At 41.4% G+C, this 17,969-nt stretch overlaps 2 protein-coding genes across 5 annotated transcripts in view; both read right to left on the reverse strand.

The window, feature by feature from the left end:
* LOC129727509 (connectin-like) overlaps nt 1–17,969 on the reverse strand; it is a 558,070-nt gene that overhangs the window by 226,871 nt on the left and 313,230 nt on the right. The window lies entirely within an intron of this gene.
* On the reverse strand, nt 7,635–13,010 carry LOC129729089 (uncharacterized). Its single transcript, XM_055687569.1, has one exon. It carries the CDS (start codon nt 13,008–13,010, stop codon nt 7,635–7,637), a length of 5,376 nt encoding a protein of 1,791 aa, XP_055543544.1.

The following is a 17,969-nucleotide window of genomic DNA, read 5'->3' on the forward strand; positions in this document are numbered from 1 at the left end:
ACGGTTCCGGATCACCGGATCCAGAATGATGCAAGGAGCTATAAATTGACCTTAGACAACAGTTTGAAATGAAAAATGGAAACTTCTGGAAAACAGCCGAAAATAACCGAATACTACTACAGATGGATAATTCCGTAATCGAAATGATGTAAAGAACCCAAGCATTGACCTTGGGCACCATTTTGAATTAGAAGATGACCACTTTCAGTTTCTGGAAAACAACGAAAATAACTGAAATGCACCCAATATGCATCCGGAGTAGAGGTCATGTACAAAAGCCAAAAGTTGAGGATTTGCCATTGCGCTTAAACCAATTATTTTTAAACGATATATTCCAATCGCAAGGAATCAATAAATTTGAAATGTTTAAAATTATTAAATTAAACACTAAAATAGGCGGGACGAAGTTTGCCGGGTCAGCTAGTTTCCGATAATTCTGCAGCTACCGAAAACTCCATAACAGCCGCCAGATAGACAGGTGCTTAAGTATCAACGCGCCCAGCGCGATCAGCCAGAAATTGAAACCCGGCTTTTCTTTCTTCGTCACGATCAGCAACTAACGTCCGTGTGGTATCGGTACAGTCATGGAATGAATTATACATAAAACACAAAGCGCGCATTCCTAGTCAACTAGGTATAGTCTGTCGACCTTGTTAGGGAAAGAAGCATTGAGCGACCAATCAGAGGTCGACATTTGAGTTCCGACGAGGCTTGAAAATTTACAACTTTCTGCATTTGGACGGGTGCTTAGTTGATTTTCCAATCGATTACTGCAAAAATGACGAAAATCGGTTGGAAACGGACTGAGTTTAAAACGTTTTAAATTGGACAATTTTCGTGATGCTCTCGATGTTTTTGGTTTTTGAAATTGGATCCCTGTATTGAAATTGGTCCCCTGTATATGTTGCCGTAAGACGTAACCCTACGTCAAAAATTCTACGCTCTTGCGTGTGAACTTCCGACAGTTAACGAGAACATTCGTCATGGCGGACGAAAACAAGCGTGTAGGCATGTTTTCCATTTCTTTCGTCGTTTTATTTATTAATTCCTACTCAGTTTTCGCAACAAAATTGTTTAAGTACGCTTCAGACTTCAGGCTTGACCAGATCCGGCCAAAACACTGCGTCTTTGGCCTTATGGTATTTCTTGATGAGCTAGGCACTTCGTACTATAAATTTCCCCGTTAACGACCAGTCAAGAGCGAAAGGAAAGCAACTTTGGCATCTCTTTCTCGCTGATGTAGAATAAAAATGGAGTACTGTCTGTCTGATGCATATAGACTTGGAAATGACTGAACCGATCGACGTGAAAATTTCTATGTTAGGGTTTTTGGGGCCGGGGAGAGTTCTTATGATAGCTTGAGACCCCTATCTTCTATTGAAGGGAGGGCTCCCATACAAATAAAACGTGAATTTCTGCATAACTTAAGATTTGCTTTCGACTGAATTATTGTCGCAAAGGGTTTTTTTTCTCGGCTTTACAGTCATTTAGCGATCAAAACGGTTTTATTTTTTCAATGCCCAACGTTTCAATGCTTTATTGCATCTTTATCAAGGGTTCTACGAAACGAATTGGTTAAACTTGCATAATTACATAAAAATCACAGGATTACAGAAAATGTCGTTTTTTGTCTGGTGGTCTATTATTAACAGTCATAATCGTCACAATATTATATTCTTGCATCAATTAATCTAAAAATATAGTCATTACTCACGAATTACAGTTAGAACAAACACACATTATTTGTCAAAAATACTTCTATGCTACCGGTACTACTGCTGGCTATGTCAACGGTCATTTTCTATTTTCTTAATCAAGTTTGGGAGGTATTATTGTGGGTCTATCTATTGTGCTGTAATGGGTTGGTACTTGTCTGATATTGTGTTAATGTTTGTCTCATGTTTGAAATTTTTAGTGTGTGTAGTATCTTCGCATAAGTTGTACTAAGACTGTCACAATCGCTCCGTTTGTTTACCGCTCTCTCAGTGTTTATGATGTGGCAAACCTCAAGCACGGCAAGTGTTGAGCGTCGTCGATGGCAATCCAGAATCTCTGTGTTCTTTATTGCGAAACGATGTTTGCTGTCGGCCAAATGATGCAAGAGAGCTGTTTTCTCTTTTAGTCGTCCGAGTTCATAGCTGTTATTATCGTCCATATTGTTGTCGTCATTCGTCAGAGCATTTAGTTTCTTCACATCGCTCTCATGATGACCGACCCTCTTCTTCAGAGTTGTAGTTGTAAGTCCAACGTAACTAGCATCGCAATCGGCACAGGGAATCCGATAGATTACGTTGCTTCGCAATTCTTTTGGTATGCAATCTTTCGTATACGTATACGATCGGAGGTTTATTTACACAAACGAGCTGCGGTGAAGTTAACATAAAATAGCGTTTTCACAGGGAACGCATTAACTATTTTCCAGTAGTAATTGTGCTTTTGAAATTCGAAGTGGCTTTAACACCTTAACCTTCGTAAATCCAGGCGAGTGGAGTGGTCTTTTTCCAGCGGTTTAAGCCTGGAAGTTTTTTTATAGATATTTTTCCTCGAAAGACATTGGTTTTTTTTTGTTTAGCCAATTTATTAAAAGTAATTTAACCTGCATATGTCCGATTAAATAAAAGCGAGATAATATTTTGTATTTTGTTGTACATAAGTGATAGATCACCAATTTCGAACAAGTTTTCCACATCAGAGAAGGTACGAATACAATCATTGGTTCTTTGCAACCAATTGATTAGAAGTGAGCTTAGCTCTTGAGGGTATGCCCATCGATTTGGTAGGTGGAAAGTATTGGTCTACATTTTCGGAGAAATGTCATAACCCTTTCCGACCGAGCCCACACAATTGTTTAGGTAAAAGGTGTAAAAAAATCTTCTCCCTCTCTCTTTGAACGTCAAATTTATTGTTTGATGTCTCACAACGCTAGTGTCAACACCGCAGCTGGTACGAAAAATGAAAAACCGGAGCAAATAAGTGTATTTATATAAAAGTTACTTCGTTTTAGATTCTGTTAAAAAGTGTGGGAAACTACGAAAAGTGTTTACTGTCTAATTTTTCAATTCAAACGGTTCCCGAAAATTGCTTAGATAATAAATAATTTATGGTAAGGTATTCTGATTAATGTACACAAAAAAGTATGAAAACTATTTTTTTTTATTACTTATGCCAGATCTCCTAGATACCTACACAATTGTGTAGTTCCGGCATTATCTATTGCCTATTTTGTCGACACTGAGTTAGGATGATCGAGAGCAAAGCTAGAGGCAAACAAAGTCGACAAGAACGGCAGACGGGCAAAAAATTACTAGAGTTGCTGCTACAAGATGACTCAGACCTCAGTGAATTATCAGAGGAGGAATTTGAATCAATTTAATTGCCAAACATCGAACTGGAATCAGAATCAACTAGTAAACTTGAGGAAGCAGAGGAAAATAACAAAAAAAAAACACGTGAAAACTTCCTCCAATTCACTGGATTACCAAAAAATGCCAACCTCCATCTGGTTCGAGATGTCAACATGAAAATACATCAGCAAAAGCATCTCCGATACGCCTGTATTGAGTTACTTTAATGACTATTTTAGTGACAATTTTTTTAAATCGGCTGCTGAATATACAAATATGTACTCCGTTGCAAAAATTGAAAAATCGGTAAACACAAATCAAATCGAACTTAAACATTTCTTTGGTATAAATATGATGATGGGGTGCATCCGATATCCTAGGATTCGATTGTACTGGCAAAGTGGCTATATACTTCCTGCAGTAGCGCAATGTATGAGTCGGGATCGCATTCTTCAACTGCGTAATTATTTCCATGTAGTCGATATAAACGAGCCCCCCAGCATGCCACAAAATGAAATGAATAAACTTTGGAAGGTACAGCCAATAGTTGACGTAATGCGTGAGGCTGTTCGAAAAATTCCGCGGGTTTCAAAAACGTATTCTATTGATGAACAAATGATTCCATTTACCGGTCGCTGTCCAGTGAAGCAGTACGTGAAGAATAAACCTCGCCTTGTGGGATTGAAAAACTTTGTCTTGACGACATCATCGGGATTAGTTCTCGATTTCGAAATATATCAAAAATATATCAAGGTAATTCTACTGCTTTGACTAACACTGCTCTCGGACTTGGACCATCTGTCATCTTAAGGTTGGTGGAAACGTTGCCGGTAAAAAGCTGCGTATCCTTTGATAGATACCTCACGACTGTTCCACTGCTTCAAAAATTGAGGTCCATGAATCTTTAGGGAACTGGAACAATAATGACAAATAGGGTTCGTGGCATTCAATGGACCAAATTGCAACGCGGAGAGAGCGTAGAGCATGTTTCAAAAGATGGAAACGTTGTTGTTGTTGAATGGATGGATTCAAGTAAAGTGGTTGTGGCATTGACATGTTCCGGTGTTAGTCCAGAATATATCGTAGAAAGATGGTCGAAAAAAGAAAAACTGTATATTGATGTATCGTGCCCAGCTGCCATAAGGAATAACAATGAATATATGGGTGGTGTTGATCTATGCGATCAACAAATAGAGTGCTATCGGTCATTTTTCAAGACACGCAAATGGACATGGGAAGTATCAATGCGTTTTTATGATTTGGCAGAAGTGAATTCATGGTTTGCTTACATCGAGGATTGTAAGGGAAACTCAATTAAAAAGCACAAGGATTTGTAGTCCTTTAAGCTAGAGTTGGCTGAGATGCTGATGAGAAGTTCAACTCCAAAAAGAATTCGTGCAGTTCTTAGCGATGATGAAAACGATGAACCCGAATGTTTTAAAGATTCTTATTCAAAGTTTTACAATCCTCCGGCAAAACTGCCTTTCCATGAAGTAAGGTATGATCGGTTCGAGCACTTTCCGATTGTTGATCAACTTCCCACAGCACGACAATATAGATTTAAAAAATGTATTGAGCGAAGCCGCGTTCGTTGTGACAAATGCTTAAGTGAAATCTTTTACCATCAATTACTGAACTGAAACCACATCACACATTAAAATATCCCATGAAAAAAATACACATCAATATGCACTTCAAATTTATTATAACCTTTAGATACATTGTTATGTTTTTTTACATTCGTTATGAAAATAAAAGATTATCTTAAACGCGATTTGCATCTCTCAATTAATAGTACGTTATATTATGACGAAAAGACTATTTCATGAACATTGTAAGATAGTAAAAGATAAGACCGAACCTACACAATTGTGTAGGTTACTATTTTGATCATCTACGAGTTGCATCATGTAAAATATGTTAATTTTTGATCACTGGTTAACCAGAAAGTTTAGTAATTGCATTAAAATAAAAATTATTCAAAAAAAAAAATGCTGCCTTGAGGAACACCTGAAAAGTTGGTAAACTGTGGAACTGAAACGTTCCGATACCTTGCGAGAAGCGTCAAGCCGTGCGAGTTTTCGTAAAGAATCTTGTGATGAGCCTTCACATTAACTCTGAAAGATTTGTACTAACGGATCGGCCTGCATTTAGATCATGCAAATTCACGGTTTTATTTTTTAGTTCTAATGATAAATTTCTTCAAAGTAAAATTTTTCTCGAAGTTTTTTGTAAATAAAATTTGTACCGCATTATTGTTTGTTGTTTATTTCCTTCAGCCTCATCCAACTTCACAGTCTTAATGAGGGGTGATGGAGAAAAGCCTTTGTGTATAAATCTGGGGTTTCCAAATTTACTAACAAACGCGTAATAACCCTATATCTTTTACACAATTTTACAGAAAATTATTGTTACAGAATTACATAACACATTTACAATCAAATACATAGCCAGTTTTGTCGGGTGAATAAAATTGCGCTCATAACCCTAGGGTTGGTGTCTGGTAAGTACGTAGTTAAGCGGTTTTCTCGGTTATGTTGCAGTGTGTACCGGAAAAAAAGAACAGGAAGCAAATGTTTTCACGAGATAAAGTAGTAGACAGAAACTCACCTATTTCTGTCAATAGACTACAACTGGCGACGTTTCAATTTATTTTTGAACACCGGTATTGATATAGTGTAATCGAATAGCTTGTGGACTTCGTTGAACTGTCGACATATCGAAATTATCGGTTCATTTCGTCCGTATTCGGTTCTCCGGAACTCCAACCTCAGCGGGTCTCTCCGGGGTAGGTGAATTGGTACAGTATTATAGAAGCGTCAACAACACCTAGTAACAGTTTTGCCGCGAAAATTGCTCTGATGGAGTCACGCCTGCTGCAAAGAGTTTCTATGCCAATAAGCCTGCACCGGATGTCGTAATGCGGTATGCTGGCTGCATTGTTCCACGGAAGCAGTCTGAGGTCAAATCTCGTGAATTTCTTCTGGACAGTTTCGAACCGGGCGATCCAAAGATCCGTATAAGGACTCCATACTGCACATGCTGTCTCGAGAGATGATCGTACAAGTGAATAGTACAGTGATCGCAAACTGTATGGGTCGGTGAAATCTTTCGTAGTCCGCATGATAAATCCCAGATTTCGATTTGCTTTTGCAATTACGTTTGAATAATGATCGCGAAAAGTGAGACTTGTGTCCAGGATGACCCCCAGATCCTTCTCTGAATCTACACGCTCAAGTTGAGTGCCACAGATTTGGTGATTCCATATGACTGGTGCAGTTTTACGGGTAAACGATATAATACCACATTTTTAGGCGCTGATAGTCATGCGGTTTCTCAGGCACCAGTCTTGAAAGAGATCGATCATCCGCTGAAGTTCCTTGCAGTCTTCAATGTTCCGTATTATTGGATATATTTTCAAGTCGTCAGCGTACACTAAACTAGCTCCAGGTGGAAGCAAGCGGGATATGTCGTTGAAAAATAACGAGAATAATAATGGACCAAGGTTGCTACCTTGGGGAACGCCAGAGCTGTTTGTGAAATAATTGGATTTCGCCGCAGCAAGCTTTAAGCAAAGGCGACCGTTAACCAGGTATGATTCAAACCAACGTGTAAGAAATGATGGGGCTCCTTAGCGGTCTAGTTTTGCAATCAGTATTTGATGGTCAACACGGTCAAAGGCGGCCTTTAAATCAGTATATAGATTCGGTGATATGTATGATTTGGAAGAAGAAAATATGATATCTACTACCAGACTCTCAAGTAATTTGGAACCTGCGCAAAGCGATGTAATTCCGCGGTAATTGGCCACATTACGTTTGTCTCCTTTTTTGTGGACAGGAAACATGAACGACTCTTTCCGCAGTGTAGGAAATGTAGGGCGGCTTCTATCAAACGATTGCAGATAACGGTGAGTGGGAAACTGAGTGATTCGGCGCACTTCGTTAAAATCAGAGACGGAATGCGATCTGAACCAACAGCACTTGAGGGTTTCATTTTTTTGATTGCCTCAGTGATGTCACGTTAACGTTACTGAATTTGCGAGAACTTTGGTTGTAACGCGGGTAACTATCGCAATCGAACGAACGAACAGCCAACGGTTTAAAAGGATTTCGGAAGATAGAATAATCGGGTGTTATCTTTAACAATTTAACTTTGACTCTTTTTAATTTTGGCGGGGATTGGGTTTTTATGGGATTTTATTACAAAGCAATATAGTGAAGAGAGGGAGAGAGCTGGTAGCTCTACGCCAATTATGTAGCGATGCACTTTCATCGCGCGGGAAACCAATTATACCACTCTCGATCGAAGATTGTAGGGTGGTTCGACGTTGCGGCGCCAACATAATCCGCCCACCAAATTACGGTTAGTAATTTCTGCTCCATTGCGACCCGCTACGAATTCGTCTACGTCTAGCGGGAAATGACGAAGCTTTCTGACGTCGCGACGAAATACTCCAGTGGATGTTTTAACCGAAACTACTCGCACAAGTCCATCAGTTCCAGGATGCAGCTGCAACACGCGTCCCATAGGCCACTGTTGGGGTTTCTCGTTTTCACCGACGAGTAGCACAAAGTCACCTTCGGCAAGATTGGGGGATGATTTCTGCCACTTTGCTAATTTTTGAAGCGATAGGATGTATTCAGACTGCCACCGAGCACGAAAGTCTTGAGCGACACGCTGCACATAGTTCCACCGTGATAGCGATCCAATTTGTTGTTCTAAGTGGTTGATTTCTGGCAACGCATCTAAGGCTCGACCAATCAGGAAATGCGCGGGCGTTAAGGGTTGTGGGTCGGTGGGGTCGTCCGAAATTGCCGAGATCGGCCGTGAATTCATACAGGCTGCTACCTGAGCGAGAAAAGTGCTTAACTCTTCAAACGTATAATTATAGTTACCTATTTTGTTGAGAAAGGTTTTTGCTACTTTAACACCTGCCTCCCACAGCCCACCGTGATGTGGCGAGCGAGCAGGTATGAACAACCACTGGACTCCTTTGTTTGTCAGGAAATCTTGAAGCTCGCCGCTGCCCTCGTTTACAGCTATCTGTTCGTAAAGTTGTCGAAGTAGCTTTGCTGCTCCTCGAAAATTGGTTGCATTGTCGGAGTACATTTTATTCGGTACTCCATACCGACTGGTGAACCTTGTGAAGGCAGCTAGGAAAGCTGACACACTCAGGTCGGAGACGGCTTCGAGATGCACCGCTCGCGTTCCGAAGCAAATAAACAAAGCGATGTAACCCTTGGATGGTACAGCTCCACGAGTTCTTCGGCTGAGAATATTCACGGGACCAGCATAATCCACGCCAGTAATTGAGAAGGGTGGAAGGGGTTGAAGACGATCCGCTGGTAGTTGTCCCATTTGCTGCATGATACGAGCTGGCCGAGTGCGATTGCAAACCACACAATTTCGACACACCTTGCGTGCAGCGCTAATACCACGAAGTATCCAAAACCGTCTTCGAACGGAAGCTAACAGTTGCTGCGGACCACAGTGCAAATTTTCTTGGTGAGAGTGTAAAAGTATGTAAGCGGTTAGCATTGAGTTTCGCGGGAGCAAAATAGGATGCATGATATCGAAGCTTAGTTCCGATTGCTGCAGCCGTCCGCCCACCCTGACAAGGCCGTTTTCATCCAGGAACGGGTTGAGCTGGTGTAAAGGACTGCCACGATTAACTCCGTGGCCTGATTGTAACTGGCCAAGTTCTTCTGGGAAATAGCTCTTCTGTGTATGTTGCAGATATATTGTTAAAGCGAAGTCTATCTCTTCGGGACAGAGACGGGGCGAATCGCGGAACTCACGACGCCGAAATCGTAGCATTCTCGCAGTGATACGTAAAAGTAGTTGGAAATTAGGGTAGTAACGAGCCATCATGTCGTCCATAAACTGATTTTCATACGTTGTGAAACATGCTAATGCTACGCTGCTGCAGTTGGTACGTTGTTCTCGAGCAATTTGACGTCTTTCATTAGTATCCAGAGAGGGGGAAGCAAGCGATGTACTTGCTAGGTTCCAGTCCGGACCATGCCACCATAAAGTGTTGTGTTGTAGTTTCTCAGGAAATACTCCTCGTGAAATTAGATCAGCAGGATTTTCAGCGGTTCCCACATGATGCCAATTAATTGCAGGAAGATGAGCAGTAATCTCCGCGACTCTATTCGCAACAAAGGTTTTCCATCTGGCAGCGCCACCCGCCAACCAAGCTAAAACGACTTGCGAATCAGAAAAAGCGCGGATTTCATAAAATGTTGTCGTAGCGAGAGCCGCTCTCACGTTTGACATCAAGCGAGCTAGACTGACCGCTGCACGCAACTTTAGACGTGGTGTAGTCATACGGTTGTTGCCAATGGGTGCAAGTTTGGATTTTGCACATAATAAGTGTGACGACATATTACCGTCGTTGTCCAGGGCACGAACGTAAATACAAGCTCCCATTGCCACATCAGAAGCGTCGCAGTAGCCGTGCAGATAGAGTCGAGACCAGTTCTGTAAATGAATCACGCGTCGTGGTATCTGAAATAAATTGAGACGGGAGAAACTTTGCACCAACATCAACCAATCATGAACTAACTCACCGGGGGGAGTAGCATCCCATGCCACCTTCAACTCCCACATTCGCTGCATCACTAACTTTGCCTTCACGATTATTGGAGCAAGAAGGCCTAATGGATCGAATAGGCTGGCAATTTGTGAAAGGATTGCGCGTTTTGTGTGTTGAAGGATCTCTTTCGGATTGTAAGAGAAGTGGAACTCATCACTGCACGGCTGCCATTGCATTCCGAGGGCTTTGATGGAATTATTTCCACCTTCGTCGATTGAAATTTTTATCTCCAAATCTGCTTCTGGAACCGTCTCTAGAACAGCAGCACTATTTGATACCCATTTTCGCAGGTGGAATCCTCCAGCAGCAAACATTTCTGTAAGCTGTTCCCGTAGCATTATTGCTTCCTTTTCGGACGAAGCACCGGTTAAAATATCGTCGACGTAGATTCCTTTCTCGGCTTTCTCTACTGCCTCTGGATATTTTAATTTAAACGAATCCAAGAGCTGCTGAACGCATTTTGTGGCCAGATAAGAAGCACTTTTAGTGCCAAACGTTACTGTGTTTAAGCGGTACTCTTTTACTGGTTCTTCCTTTGACCACCTCCACAGAATTTTGAGAAAGTCGCGATCATTTTCATGCAGCCAAACCATACGGTACATCTGTTTCGCATCACCAGCAAGTACGACAGGTGGAAAACGAAAGCGTAGCAAAATGTTTATTAATGAGTCCTGGATTACTGGGCCACACATAAGAGTGTCATTCAAAGAGAGTCCATTCGAAGTTTTAGCCGAAGCATCAAAAACCACTCGGCATTTTGTGGTTGAACTGGTGGTTTTAATCACACAGTGGTGGGGGAGATATACACTTTTTTCGGGTGAGTTGCTTTCTTCCACTAATGACATGTGGCCGAGATCAATGTAATCACGAATGAATTCATGGTACTCAGCTTTCAGAGATGGATTTCGGTCTAACTTTCTTTCGATGTGGTAAAGTCTTCTCTCTGCAATTTGCCTTGATTCTCCTAATTCAATCGGGTCAGACAGAAACGGGAGCCGTACTACAAATTTACCGCACTCATCGCGAATAGTATTCTCTGCAAAATGTTTCTCACAACGTTGTTCCTCATCAGTGAGGTGGTGATCGTTTGAAGTGTACTCCTCTATCTCCCAGAACCTTTGCAGTTGCTGAAAAAGATCATCTTCGGCGGAGATTAGCAAACAGGTTGGAGAGTGAGAGTCAACAGATGGCTTAGGCTCGTGATAACGGCCGGCTATCACCCAGCCGAGCTTGGTGTTCTGTAGTGTGGGTAAACTGTTGTCTGGACTGAGAATAATTTGGCCGGGCTCGAGCAACTGGAAGAATATTTCAGTGCCGAGAAGTACATCTACTTTACCCGGGCGGTGGAAGAGTGGATCCGCCAGGGGTATGGAGTGGGGAATAGGCCAATCCTTAATAATTGCTGGTTTGCAGGGGAGAAATTTCGTTATTCTCTCCAACACAAGGCAGGGCACGGAGGTTTGATAGTTCGTGCAGCGAGATGTGATAACGATGTCTGCAAATCGATCTGCGTGAGCGGTAGCTGACGAGATGCCTTCCAGATCCACATTAGCATGCGAGGTGTCGAGACCAAGCTGCTTACGGAGGCTATCGCTTATAAAGTTAACTTGCGATGCGCTATCCAAAATTGCGCGACAGGCATGAGGATGCCCTTTTTTATCTAGGACGTTAATAGCAACGGTAGCGAGAAGGACATTAGCTGACCCACGGCCGCCAGCAGAATCTAGTGCAGAAATAAACGATTGAGCGGATTGTTGCTGATTAGTTGGAGATCCTGCCATGTTTTGTGTTGTTGGTGGATGCAGCAAAGTGTGATGTGGAAAGTTACATTTTCTACACGTACCACCTTTGCAGCCGCTACCGGGATGTGTTTTGAGACAGTTTCGGCACAATTTTAATCGGTTTACTTGAGCTAGTCGTTCGTGATAGCTCATGTGGATGAATTTGCCGCACTGAAATAGGTGATGATACTGTGCTGAGCAGACATCACAAAATGTGGGGTTTGTGGTGACGAATGTAGTTGCTCCTCTAGTGGGAAATTTTGCGGGTTGTTTTACAGGTACGAATGCTTTAGGTTTAATAGGATGCGACGATTGCAAAGCGAAACTTCTTGCTTCAACAAATTTTAGAAAACGCGTTAGGGTAATCTCTTCTTCCTTCATTTCGGAAATCTTTTGACACCATAGCTGCTTGGTATCTGGATCCACCTTTTCGCTCAATATAAAAAGCAACCATGTATCACGGTCCTCTCTAGCCGTGGCTTTGAGCGCTCGGAGAACTTCATCTGACACGTCATGCAGTGCTCGCAAGCCACTAGCAGAGGCAAACGAAAGCGGTGGTTGCGATAGAAATCGTTGTATATGCTTGTTCGCTATTTCACGGGGTTTATCATACCGGGATGCCAATTTTTCTAGAGCAGGTTTATAATTCGCGTCTTCGATTTTAAGGTGTGAAATTAAAGAAGCCGCCTCACCAGCGAGGTTGGTTTTTAAAAAGTATAATTTTTGGCTATCTTTTAGCGTTGGATTTTGCTCGACCAAGCTATCGAAAAGATCTTTAAACGACTGCCACTCGAGATAGTCTCCACTAAATTTAGGGATATTCACCTGGGGCAACTTCAGGTCCGGGAGTCGAGATGCATCGGGAGGCATGACGGCCGCATGCATAACAGGTGAAACCATGTTAGCGGACATGATGCGAAGAAATTCGGCTTGCTGATCTGCTAATTGCTTGATGACATCTTGCTGCGAGGACACAGGGGGAGTAGCCTGGTCGCGATTTTTAACTATTTTCAACAACTTTAATAATCGGGTTTTCAGACCGATGTAGCAACTTTCAAACTTTCCTTGACGGCTCATGGCTTCGTCGTAAGCACTATCCTCTTCGCACAGGTCCAAAATTTTCTTATGTACGCCGCAAAAGGCCATCCACACTTCACTCAGAGCATCTAACTCAGTTTGTAAGTCAATTTCGTCGACCGCTTCTGGTCGGATTTTTTCCACTGTTTCCGAAATGCGCTTCAGGCGGGGTTCTAATGATTTACGTTCGCGGATAAGTCGATCCATCTTGGTGGATTTCGCGCACTTTTTGTCCAAATGTCTCTTCTTTAGCTCAAACTCTCTTCGGATCACTATTATGCCGATCGGCAGAAGCACTATTTAGCGGCAACGGGGCCAATTCACGGGCACTAGCGATCACTTTCTACGCGGTTCCGGGCGAAACTTTTCGCAATCCGGCTCGAAGGACCATATGAATTTGCGAGAACTTTGGTTGTAACGCGGGTAACTATCGCCATCGAACGAACGAACAGCCAACGGTTTAAAAGGATTTCGGAAGATAGAATAATCGGGTGTTATCTTTAACAATTTAACTTTGACTCTTTTTAATTTTGGCGGGGATTGGGTTTTTATGGGATTTTATTACAAAGCAATATAGTGAAGAGAGGGAGAGAGCTGGTAGCTCTACGCCAATTATGTAGCGATGCACTTTCATCGCGCGGGAAACCAATTATACCACTCTCGATCGAAGATTGTAGGGTGGTTCGACGTTGCGGCGCCAACAGTTACAATGTGCATTGGAATGTGAAAATTTGTTCAATACTTTTTGTCGTAGAATTACGTTTTACGGCAACATTCTGAGCTAGGGGTGCTAATTAAAAAACCGAAAACATCGAGAGCGTCATTAAAATCCAATTTCAAATGTTTAGAATTCAGACAGTTTTCAACGGGTTTTCTTCATTTTAACAGCAATCAACTCGAAAATTAGCTATGCGTTTACTGAAATGCGGGAAATTGTGATTTCATAGTGCAAAGTATTGCACTATTTAAAAACTTATGGACTGTTTTGAACGCGAATTATGACCAATCTGAGCTGAAAACAATGCTAAATACCGTCCAATATAAGTATGTTTAGCACAGGGATGAGGAGTTTGCTTCGAACTTCAGACTATCAAGTTGAATAACCCCAATCGAGTGTACACTAAAGAAGCTTTTTACGCGTAGGATACGTGCCGCGTAAAAAAACCGTGTAAATTCTGGAATCCGCGTAAAAAAATCGAGTAAATTCCGGAATCCGCGTAAAAAAAGCCGCGTAAAAAACCGCCCAAAAAGCGACTATCATAGATACGAACCTACACCACACCACACTAAATCAAACTATACCAAAAGGGTTGCAAAAACAAGCTTACTTCCGGGAACACAGGTCTGGGCAACCATACTACGGATCATATATATCAAACATATTTTAATTGATTCACGTAACTGATTCCTGACTGCTGGTACTGGGATGTACGAACCAGCTGCAATTACTACATCCGATCGGTTTTCAGCCAAATTGGCGCTCAATTACTTCGATCATGTTCCGGTGGTGCTCCACCGGACGATGCTGTATAATACTAGGTACTACACACGCTTTGGCAAGCTGCAGGCAACCCCGGCTATTGTAGATATTGCTACTCAATTAAAACTGAGCTGTTACCACCATCCAGTAAAAACAAGCGCTCTGGTATACGGGGCGGATGCTGTTACGCTGTTGCTGCAGTACATCATTAGTCATTCGAGCCGTTCAAATCAAAGTTTATTCCAATTATCGACAAACCCGCAGCAGCAGGGTGCAGATGCATTTGTTGCATCATCTTCGTCCGTGTGAATTTGTTAGCCCGGGATATGGGTATGCTGTTTGTGTTTGTGTAAGCTGCATATTAGCTTCTCGTTAATTACTAATTTAGCCTGCAATAGCGAGCGGTATGAATGGGTTATATGCATAAGAATTTTTGTTTTTATTATACAATGTATACAAATGTGTTTTGTGCCTATTGAGTTCAGTTAAAATACTCTAAAATGCTTCCAGTGACATTTTTTAATGTCGAATAGATTAAAAAAAAGGATTTGATTTTAAAAGATAAAAAATCCGAGCTCGGGTTCAACTAAAACAAAATCAGGTTCGGGCTATCGAAAATATACTCTTCGAATTGCCTTTCCGAATATTATAATATTAACAATTGGGCATGGGAAAGTTTGCCTTATTGATTTTTAAGTATTTTATTTAAACTCAATTTTATTAGCCATCCGTTGCTATAATTTCCAGTGCGAATCGGCGTTGGTATAATAATGTGTCTTTCCCCAGAAGCGAAAAGTTCTATTCGCCAGAACCATCAACAAGCACCAGTGATTCTGCAAACACTCTTGTACAGTTATCTGTCCGTAGTACCATCGAATGCGGCCCCTCTTTTTTATTCTACAATTTAATGTTTTTCACTAGTTGACAGTTTCTAACATAATTTTTATTTTTACTTGTTTTAACGTTCTTTCGAAAATCGTACCGGATCAAGATGCATCCAAGAAATTGTTTAGTTATGAGGAAAATTCTGCTGCTCAGAGAAAATCACGTGAAGAGAAGTTATCACCAACACGTTAATATCCGCCGGAAGATGCGACTGCCAGATAATCTTCGTAGTCAAGATAACAAGCGAAAAGCAACACATCGCCGACGCGTCCTGCACGAATGAAATGGATGAAATCGGAAATTATCTCCTCGGAGATTGCGGTGACAGCTGATCTGATTTGCTGGGAAGCTGCATGTGGGTCAAACTTTCCAGTCCAACTGTAACGGCATGAAGATGCACGGAAGTTGTCTGGGTGCAACTGGGGGCGAGGAGAAACAGTTTGCGGACAATCATGCGTCAAGTTTTTATGATTTCATGAAGCTGACGGGTGGGTTTATGCTTGCTGCACCACAACACCATCCGAAAGGGATTACGCTGTAAGCCTCTATCGATTGGGCCCTTGTGTATTGTTGTTCATCGTCATGATGCACTTTGAACCCATCGAGCTGCACTCTAGTAGAGTGTGAAAATCAATAACACGAACGATATAGACATACAACCTGCGGCATGATTGCAACACCGCCCGCAGCATTAGTTGATTAGGTGTTTGCCCCGGGAACAATTGATGCACATTACTATTGCAGCGCAAACCGGCTGGCCACCCGTCAGATGTTGTTTGATGAGCCGAAGATAAACGGATCGGATATGATTTGCGAGTATATGAGGCCGATGAGTGCGATATAATTGAGTTTTGGCGAGCTGCGGAAGGGGTGATTTAATCGAAACCGAGAGGATGGGATGCGGGACATCAAATTAATTTCGACTTGCGCTCGTAGCATGATATTGATGAAGCTCGGGTTTATTGGAATAATAGCGAACCAGAGTGTTCAAAGGTCGAAAATCATTACCGTCAAGAGAAAGTTGGCCAGAATTTCAACTATAGAATCCATCACAGTTTCACCCCAACGTATTTGGTCGAGAGTGCAAGAAAAGTGTTTTCAACACCTAAATAAGTCTGATTTATAGTTTTGCCACAGCTGCCAGAGTTGATATTTGTTGACACTCTTGAGTGAAAGTGAAAAAAAGCATCGATAAGCGTTAATTTTTTTACAATCCTTTCAGAGTTCTTCCTTCCCGCTTTTTGCATGGAAGTGAACTGTCAACACACCTTATTATATTTCATGCGATGGAAGCAAGACAAAAAAATCAGTTTATCAGTTAACGAAGATTGTCAAGGCATCGGTCAGTGTCAGTGAAAAAGTGTTTCGGTGAGGTTCATTTTGGTTGAGTGGACTGTTTGTTTTTCTTTTTCGCTTTGAAGTGAAGATCATTTGGTTGGATTTGTCGTATAACAGCACATTACTAGGACGAAAATCTAGTGTATCTGAAAGAGTGCTGCGATCATTGGAAGTGAAAATTGAAAATGATTGGCTGTAATTTTCGAAGAATATTGCTAGGGAAAAAGACTTTTATCAGCACTGACAGCTGTATTATGATAGTATCGACTGTGGTGACAGGTGAGGTTGCTTTAATTTGTCAATCACTTCTATAGAAGAGTTTACCGCGATGATATGGTAGCTCTAAGTAAATCCTGTGCCTACCACGAATTAGACGACAATGTAACATCAAGCTGATAAGCGGACATAACATAATGAGCGAAAATCTTTCGATAATTAGTGAAGCAACGTCCAACGTGTAGGAGTAAAAATTTAAATTTGCCTACATTCTTTAGGCAGCTCGCGGGACTATTTTTGCTGAACTGCCCACTCTTGCAAAAGTTATTGAAGTAACTTCAAAAGTTACTGAAATTGTTCGGAGGGTATCTCACCCACAGACAATCTAGAAGAATTTGTTTCCTGGCTGAAAGCACACAATCTTAGCAGCAGCGGAATCATGTTAACAATATCGCGGAAATTTTTTTTTGCAATTTACCCAAAAACTGCCGGAAGGCTTTGTTGATTATTCGGTTTGCTTACAATTTTAACAAGTTGAGGTAGTCCACGCACGCTATTTCGCGAATCGATGCGATTTCGATTTCACTGAAACTTTACACTTTTGTTCTGTTATGAAAATGAAATTATTTATGATATAATTTGTTCAGGTTGACACAAGACTGCTATTTCAGAAGCGCCTATCCAAAAATGTTTGTTTGAGTGAAATGGTGTTCATGGCAAAATTGGAGTGAGTAAAACTTCTTGGTAATACCTAGAACAAGACCTGGCAACAGGTTTCTTATCATTTCTATTCAGATTTCGACCTACATGCATGAAGTTTTCTCGTTTCTTGACGGTTATGACACTGTCAACTTAGGGAAGCCAAGAAGTGAAAATAAAAAAAAAAACATTGAATTGAAAAAACAGGAGTCCAATCGGAATTTTCATGAAAAGTAGAGTTACAGAGCATATTGGCATTCGGATTGCTCATCTTAGTTTTCTGATAATTCCAGTAAAACAAGCGATTCGGACCGCCAACGATACAAACCAGAAACTACTGAAGAAATAAATTTGCGAAGTAATGCTGTTCATAGATGATGTTATGGTAGCATGAAAGAAGATATTGCAACTCCACCTCCGGCAACATCTGTCTTGACTGTTAAAGATTAAAAATATCATCTTCTTTCGCTTTTGAAGATCAAGCATTCCAATTTAGAAAATTTAATGCATTATTTAAAGTCATTGCTGAATTTTAATTTCATAACAAT

Source organism: Wyeomyia smithii, chromosome 3, assembly GCF_029784165.1.
Source record: "Wyeomyia smithii strain HCP4-BCI-WySm-NY-G18 chromosome 3, ASM2978416v1, whole genome shotgun sequence".
NCBI classification, from domain to species: domain Eukaryota; kingdom Metazoa; phylum Arthropoda; class Insecta; order Diptera; family Culicidae; genus Wyeomyia; species Wyeomyia smithii.

Bases quoted from the DNA above. Each gene is read 5' to 3' on its own strand.
- LOC129729089 (XM_055687569.1), bottom strand. From the start codon at position 13,010: ATGGATCGACTTATCCGCGAACGTAAATCATTAGAACCCCGCCTGAAG.